The sequence below is a fragment of the Lolium rigidum genome, chromosome 2 (genome assembly GCF_022539505.1).
Source record: "Lolium rigidum isolate FL_2022 chromosome 2, APGP_CSIRO_Lrig_0.1, whole genome shotgun sequence".
In the NCBI taxonomy this organism is placed as follows: Eukaryota; Viridiplantae; Streptophyta; class Magnoliopsida; order Poales; family Poaceae; genus Lolium; species Lolium rigidum.
In genome coordinates, this window is record NC_061509.1 from 185,955,018 (window position 1) to 185,963,019 (window position 8,002).

The 8,002-nt window shown below is 50.2% G+C and overlaps 1 protein-coding gene across 1 annotated transcript; it reads left to right on the forward strand.

Annotated features, from left to right (window-relative positions):
* The first annotated feature begins 6,660 nt into the window (after positions 1–6,660).
* Positions 6,661–7,359, forward strand: LOC124687833 (probable high-affinity nitrate transporter-activating protein 2.2). The gene is made up of 2 exons (XM_047221569.1): positions 6,661–6,799; positions 6,908–7,359. Exons 1-2 carry the CDS (start codon positions 6,661–6,663, stop codon positions 7,357–7,359), a joined length of 591 nt encoding a protein of 196 aa, XP_047077525.1.
* Positions 7,360–8,002: the final 643 nt, after the last annotated feature.

Sequence of the window (8,002 nt, forward strand, 5' to 3'; positions counted from 1 at the left end):
CGGGAGCTACTGTTGTGGATATAGTTCATAGGTATACCATCGACATGGTCCGATTCCAGCAAGCCCGGGTGGCCCACGGATGGTGGTGATGGCATATGGCCCACCGGGCAGCCCGGTTGTTGTTGATCAAGATGGAAGATGTCCAACCCAGGAACAAGGAGCCGGATCTGAACCGCCCTACGAAGGTAGCCGGATCCGAACCGCCCTACGAAGGTAGCCGGATCCGAACCGCCCTACAGAGGTACCCGGATCCGAACCGACTTACAGAGGTACCCGGATCCGAACCGACCTACAGAGGAACCCGGATCCGAAGAGGTCTATGCCAGGAGTCAGATCCGTGGAGGCCCATAAGGAACCCGGATCCAGTACGACGTAGATGGAAGGCGGATCCTTGACGTACACGGCAAGACATTGTACCGTAGTTAGGCAACTCTGTAATCCGGCTAGGACTCTCCATGTAAACCCTAGATCCGTGCGCCTATATAAGCCGGATCCCGGAGCTCCCGAGGGCGGATCTCGAGCTAGAAGCGAGACAACCACAACTCATTGTAACAACGCGAAAGCACCCGGATAATTCCGGACAAGCAGCGATGAGGCCCTGTCATCGTGCAGGTGTTCCGAAGCTGGGTAAATCGCGTACCACCGTCCCGTGTGCACTCCGCCCTATGGCCCCTACTTCTTTTCCCCCTCGTGAGGATCCCTCCTCCGAGGTACCGTCGATTAGGCAACGACACCGCCGGTGATGCACATGGTTGCCACGTCGGCACCACGTGGTAGCCAACGTGGCCACTGCCCCACCTGTCTGTGTCTGTGAGTAGCACAGGACCGGGTGTGTCTAGTAGTTTTCGTTTTAATTTAAATCCCATAATTGCTGAAACTTTGAAGGAATTTAGAAAATTCATCTAAACTCAGAAAAATGAAAATAAGATATCAAAATTCTTATAAAAGTAAATTCTATCCAATAAAAATATAATATGGAATTTTTATTTTAAATAAAAATTTAATTGTTTAATACCTATTAATTAAGTCTTTTATTTTTATTCTAAATTCAATTAAAAATTCAGAAATTAAGAAAAGTGTCTAAAATAAATAAAAATCAGTAAGTAAATAAACAAAACATTAAAACTATTTTTTTATTTGTAACTTATTAAATCCTTATTATTGGAATTTAAACCCTGATTAATAATTACCTTAATTATTAATCTTTCAAAAATAATAAAAGGCCAAGTCCAATATTATTTTTAATCCAAAGTTATTAATAACTTCAACTTCATAGACAAATTATTACTTTAAGAGTTGCATCACAAATACAAAACCCTAATTCCATGTTGAATGAAGATTAGAACCTCATCATTCCATGTGAAAACCTAAAACCCTAATTCAAATGTGAACTAAAACCCTAGCTCCATTATTGTATGTGAACCCTAAATTGCTTATAAACCTAAATCCTAGATTATCACATGTGATCGTGTTACTTTCTTTTGACTTATAGAACCAGAACTAGCAATTAAGTATTCATTCTTGTTCCCATAAAATAATAGAAGCCATAATACTTACATGTTGTTATACCATGAACTAATCCTAATCAAACCTAGATGATCAAGTAGGGTCAACCAAGTGTAAACCCTAGTTCCTATCCTCTGAGACATCAATCTTAATTATCCATGCTTAGCATCACACCATTGTGATGAACTCCAATAGCAATTACGCCTAATGTTTTACCTTATATGCTTATACCCACTAAACCCTACTAGTATTAGATACTTAAGAACCATCATATCTCGGAGCCAACTATTCCTTAATTAATGGATCCAATAACAAATCCTAGACAACCTCAACTCTAATTGAGATACTTCTTATTACTTAAGAAGTATGTTCTTCAAAAGTTATTCTTTTGAAGTAAATAAAGAATCATCATCAACTTGCTTATTAGGACCTATAAACCCTAGCTATCTATCACCAATAAGATATGACCAACCTTGATAGCACCCATGTATAATTAATTGATTAAGATACTTATACTTAACTAGAACCATACAAGCCCTAGAAATTAATGAGTCCAACATTATTTTGATACATCTAATCCTTAGTCTAGAAACTACTTGGAACCATAGTAAACCATAGAACTCCACAACCCTAATTATCATACATGTTCTTTATTAAGAAACATGTTCTTCAAAAGTTATTCTTTTGAAGTATATGATAAGTAATCATTAACCATACCATATAGCACTAAAACCAACAACTTTTCATTACATGTTAGTACTATACCAAATCTTATTGTTGTGTGCTAGTAACATTATTGTTGTAATGTATTACACTACTTGTTTATGATACCAAGTAATCAACCCTTAATAAGAACCTTGTTTGTGAATCACTCTAAAAGTGCAACACACCCTAAACCAATCATACCAACTCACTAATCCTAAATCATCGAGGTTAGGTCCCGCTTAGAGTGATTGCATCTCATACTTATGCATTATTGCATCCTTGCCAATCTTTTAAACATCGTCCTTACCGGACGATGATGCTATTTCAGAATTTGGAGTTATTGCGTATCGAAGACCTTGCCTGCATAATCTTGCAGTCAAGAAAGTCAAGTTCATCGCTTGCTCATGTCAATTTGAGTATTTTGACCAAATTACTTGCAAAGTACTATACTTATCACTCTTGCACGAAAAGCAAAAAATCTATTTTCATAACTATGAATATGACTATGTGGTGGGCAATGGAACCATGGTATGAGTATGGTGGAGGTTCCATTGCAATGGTTTTGTATCCATCTAGGATTAACAACAAATGCCGTCCAGTGATTCTTGTGCCGTAAGACTTGTGTTAACCATAAGATCTGGAGTGGGACGGAGTAGTCAATTGCGTTTCTTCCTCTCGTACATCAATGGATGCGCTTACCATAGCAGTTGTGCCTTGCGAGAGCAACTTGAGGGTGGGGATCCCATGCTAATTCCCCACGGTAATGCGGTCTATGATGGGTTGCAACGACCAGCGAAGGAATCAGGTCGAGAACCTGATTGTTGTCGAGGTCGGAAGGTATCCAAGTGATATAGGCCGACGAGGACCCAAGGTCGGAATTGCAACAAAGGGTGGGTGTGCGAGGTCGCGAAGGAATACAATTTGGCTAGGACCTTATACCGGGCCTCACACCAAGGAAGTGTGGACGAGAACTAGACTCGGTTGGCAACAAGGTTAAGATCTCTTATGGGTAAAGCAACACACCTATGCAGAGTGTAACAAATCGTGACCTGTCACTCCCTGTTCCGGGTTATGGAACTGCGAACGCGGCCGTAAAGGAACTCAATGAAGTTCTAGTAAACCGGTGTAGGCTGGCGGACATAGCTCTTCTGAATAAAAGCAACCTTTTGGAGAAATGATTATAAAAACATGCATTGGTATTAGACTTTCTGGTCTAATACTGTAGCTAGTGCATTAAGCACCTCTTTCCTATAATGAACTTGTCGAGTACGCTCGTACTCATCCTACCTTAAATCCCCTGCTTAGATATGGAGGCATCAAAGGAGGATCTACAGTGCAACTCGAAGGCCGAGGAGTCAACAACTACTTCAAGGGATAGGACCCTATCAGAAGAGTCAAATACCACATCTACCATGGAGTGAACCTAGACTAGGAGTAGAAGGGAACTAGATTCCTAAACCTAGCTCCTATTTAGCTAGAATCTATTCATAGCCTCTATAGCTAGTCAAAACCTCTACAAATAGAGTTCGTGATAAGATTAGACTACGAGTCGTTCTTCTGGAGTTTATTTGCAGTCTTACCTCATTGTAAAGTAGGAGGCTATGTTGATCTTCTGTAAAGAGTCAGTGTTGTAATTCTATAGACATGCCTTGGACCCGCATATGTTTCTGTTGTACCACTCTGAGCGATGTAATAATAGTGAAACGGTGTTTCATTGGTGTTATGTCAGACTTGCATACTACACCATGCAGTGGTATGCCGGGTCACCACAACCTCGAACCACAAGTCCCAGTTGGGACTTGTGTCGCCGTAGGCGGGGTCCTCCCGAGGTCCGCTGGCAGCTGCGCGTGGCGCCGCCGGATCTCCGCGAGGCGGGCGCGACCAGAGATCGGGATCGGCGGCACCGGAACCCGATCTGGGCTCAGGTGCCAGCCGTGGGGGAGGTGCACGTCGCCCCACGGCATTGGGACGCCGGCCTCCCAGAACATCTGCGCCACCGCTACGGTGCCGTAGATCCGGTCGCGGATGAGAGCCGGCGGCCCCATGTCGAACGCAGCCGGCGCAGTTCGCCGGCTGCTGCCGGCCTCGTGGTGGTTGGCGGATGGCTCGAACTCTCGCTTCGGGGCCATGGCGGCGCGGAAGGTCGAGCGCGTGCGACCGGAGTGGAGAGTGGGGACTGGATAGGGACAGTCCCCCTCCCCAATCCACATTTAATAGGACTGGGTCACCGACAGGTGGGCTAGACACGCAAGGACGCCGTGTGTCCGCGGCCACGCAAACCTGGCCCAGATTTGGGCCGGGTTTGGGTCACCTCGGACACCGCGGCCATCCGCATTTGCGATGCGTGGCCGCGTTGGGCCGCGGTTTGTCAGGTTCGACCCATCCAGACGCGCGGGTGCGGGATGGGTCGCCGCGTTGGAGATGCCCTAAGTGAACATAATTGAACCATCGAATGGCCGGTTTGGGTCGTCCTGCTGGAATGTTCTAAGGGCATCTCCAACGCGGCGACCCAAACGCTGGGCCGTCCGTTTTGGGCTGTTTGGGTTGCCGCGCGGACACCCGGACAGCAGCCCGCGTCCACGTGTCCGTTTGGGTCGCACACTGCGCCCAACGCGGCGACCCAAAAATCCGCCACGTGGTTCGTCTTCGCTGGGCGGCGCTGCGCCATGGTAGGCCTCGACAGGACAACAATGACGGGTGGGAGAACGCGCGGGAAAGTTCCCGCGCGCACCGCGCGAAAAGGCCATGGGCGCGCGCTCTCGCCCAAGTTTCCCGCCATGGCCGCCGGCTATAAAAGACGGCACCGGCCTCGCAGACCTCATCACACCCGCTCTGCCGTCCTCTCCCCCACTACCTTCTCCGGCGCCCTCTCCACCTCCATCGCCATGTCGCGCACCCTGCAGACCACGTGGGCCAAGCTCTCCCTCGCCGCCCGTGCCAGGTTCCCGCGGACGGAGGAGGAGGAGCGGCAGGACGCGCGTTGGGTCGCCGACAACGAGGCGATCCACGTCGTGGCTCAGGGGGGAGCGAAGAAGGAAGAGGACGCGGAGCTGGTGGAGGCGACCGTGGACGGCTGGTACGAGGCCGCGGAGGAGGAGGCGGAGCCCGCCGCGGAGGAGGAGCCCCTTGATGCGGAGGACTACTTCCACGACCTCGCGATGGCGAACATCAACGTCGCCATCGAGGAGCGTCTCGCCGACCACACGCGCGTGACGAAGGAGCACGAGGCCACCTGCCGGGCCGACCGCCGCCGTTTAGGCGACCTCCTCGGCCAGAAGAACCAGCTCGTCGCTCTACAAGCAGCATGCCACCTCATCCAGCTGCCCTCGCCCGAGCGGCGCGCCTGGGAGGCTGCTGCGTCGGCGGAGCGCCGCCGCCAAGAGCGCATGCTTCGTCGGGAGGAGAACCACGAGGCCCAGGCCGCTGGCCGCGTCCGCCTGGAGGCACGGACCGCTGTGGAACGCGCCGCCGCGCAGGAGCTCGAGTTGTGCGGTAAGCGGATGGTGATGCCGCAGGAGGCGGAGCGCGAGCGCGCCCAAGCTGCGAGGACGGAAAGGAGGAGGGCGGCCGCAGAGGAACGCCGCAAGAGGGCTGCCGCCGAGCCACCCAGCTGGTAAGCTGGAGTGGAATCCTCACGCGTATAGGCCGCCCGCGGCGAGTGAAACCCACGGCCCCGGCGGCAAGTCGGCGGCGAGTCGCCGGCCCCGTACGTAGCTAGACTAGACTAGTAGTAGGTGGATTTAAGAAAAATGTAATTTCTAATTTTAATGAAAAAAGAAGCTATCTCCCTATGACACGCAAGCGACCTGTGCCACGCAAACGTGGCCCAGATTTGGACCGACTTTGAGTCGTTCCGAACGCCGTGGCCATCCGTTTTTAGGATGGGTCCGCGCGTTGGGCCATGTTTTTGTCCGGTTCGACCCATCCGGATGCGCGAGCGCGGGATGGGTCGGCTGCGTTGGAGATGCTCTAAGTTCTCTCAGCGTGTTTTGCTTGTCCGTTTGATGTGATGGATCCATAGAATTCCAACAGACGATGTCAATCGGTCCATTCATTCTTTCGAGAATGTTTCACCAGACCACAGTCGGCTCGGTTGAACAACTGTTGTTCGCACTTCTAGTTAGTCGATGCACTGCTAGCTGCTTAATCTGCAATCGCCGCTTCTCATCTCTCAGACCCTTTGGAACCCCTCTAGAGCAGACAACAGCTCCGGCCGGAGAGGGCCAAAACATAAACCAGACCAGCTTTGACTTTTGGATGGGCGTCTCCTCGACCAAACGAAAGCAAGCTACCCGCCACGCGGTCAACGCCCCCTGACGCGCCTACATATACATGTTTGTCCTCCATCCTTCCCATCAAAGTACAGCAGCCTCCTTCCTTTCAGCAGCAGGGAGCAGAATTATTTCTTCGAGCAGCAGAAGCTAGAAGAAGATCAGCAAGCAGTGATCGATGGCTCGGCAAGGGATGGTGATGGCGTTGCTGGTGGTGGTCCTCGCCTCAGGGTGTTTGGAGTCGGCGACCGGCGCGGCGATGCTCTCGCAGCTGAAACCAACCCTCGCGGTCACCGCCTCCACCACTCCCAACCAAGGTATGCTTCCTAACTTGCGCCTCATGTTCCTTGTTTGCTACACGTCACGGATTGGCATACATGGCCATGTGCCCAGACTGTGACAAACTTTGATTGATCCGTGGCCAGTTCTTCACGGCGGCGAGGACGTGATCACGGTGACGTGGTCCCTCAACGCGACGGCCGGCACCGACGCGGAGTACAAGAAGGTGAAGGTGAGCCTGTGCTACGCGCCGGTGAGCCAGAAGGGGCGGGAGTGGCGCAAGACCCACGACGACCTCAAGAAGGACAAGACCTGCCAGTTCAAGGTCACCGAGCAGGCCTACGCCGCCACCGGCACGGTTGAGTACCGCGTCGCCCTCGACGTCCCCACCGCCACCTACTTCGTGCGCGCCTACGCTCTCGACGCCTCCGGCACGAAGGTCGCTTACGGGCAAACCTTGCCCGGCGCCACCTTCGACGTCGTCAGCATCACCGGCGTCACCACCTCCATCAAGGTCGCTGCCGCCGTCTTCTCTACCTTCTCCGTTGCATCGCTCGCCTTCTTCTTCTACATCGAGAAACGCAAGAAGAACAACTAAGATTGGAACCGTGCCAAGGTGTTCGCCCGTGGGCGACTTCTTCTTCTCCTTCGCAACGTACAAACAACAGCAATGTATACGTAAGAGTGTATTGGTATTTTTCTTTTGAGAATTCTTGTAAGCGTTAGTGCTGTACCACCGATGGATTTATCCAACTATAGCAACAACCGTCTTACTCAAACTCAACGGAAACATGGAAAGCACATATGTAACTCGGTCGAGAATTGTGTTCCTCTTTTTTGCCCTTTAGAGCAACTCTAGAAGATAACCTCAACACCCCTCTTATATGTGACGGGGAAAAAAAATTGTAAACACTTGAATCAAAAAGTACAAGTATGGCTTTGATACTATGACAGGCCGTAACGTGGACAAAGAGGAGGACAACAACAATTTTAGGATAAATTGTGAAAGCTATAACTCGAACTCGAGACTCCGTGGGTCTGATACCAATACCATGTTAAGAGCTAGTGCAATCCACTTATACAGTTGACACTACAATATTTTAGGGTATACCATACAGATCAAATGTGTGTAGTAAATGAAAATCCGCCACTTAGGGATCACATGGCACCGACTTTTCCTTTTTTAATTCGTCCATTTTTCTTCCCCTTTCCCATTTGCCCTGCCCGTACTCCTCACCCGC

Coding starts and splice junctions, on each gene's coding strand:
- LOC124687833 (XM_047221569.1), top strand. CDS start 6,661: ATGGCTCGGCAAGGGATGGTGATGGCGTTGCTGGTGGTGGTCCTCGCC. Junction 6,800..6,907: donor CTCCACCACTCCCAACCAAG/GTATGCTTCCTA, acceptor ATCCGTGGCCAG/TTCTTCACGGCGGCGAGGAC.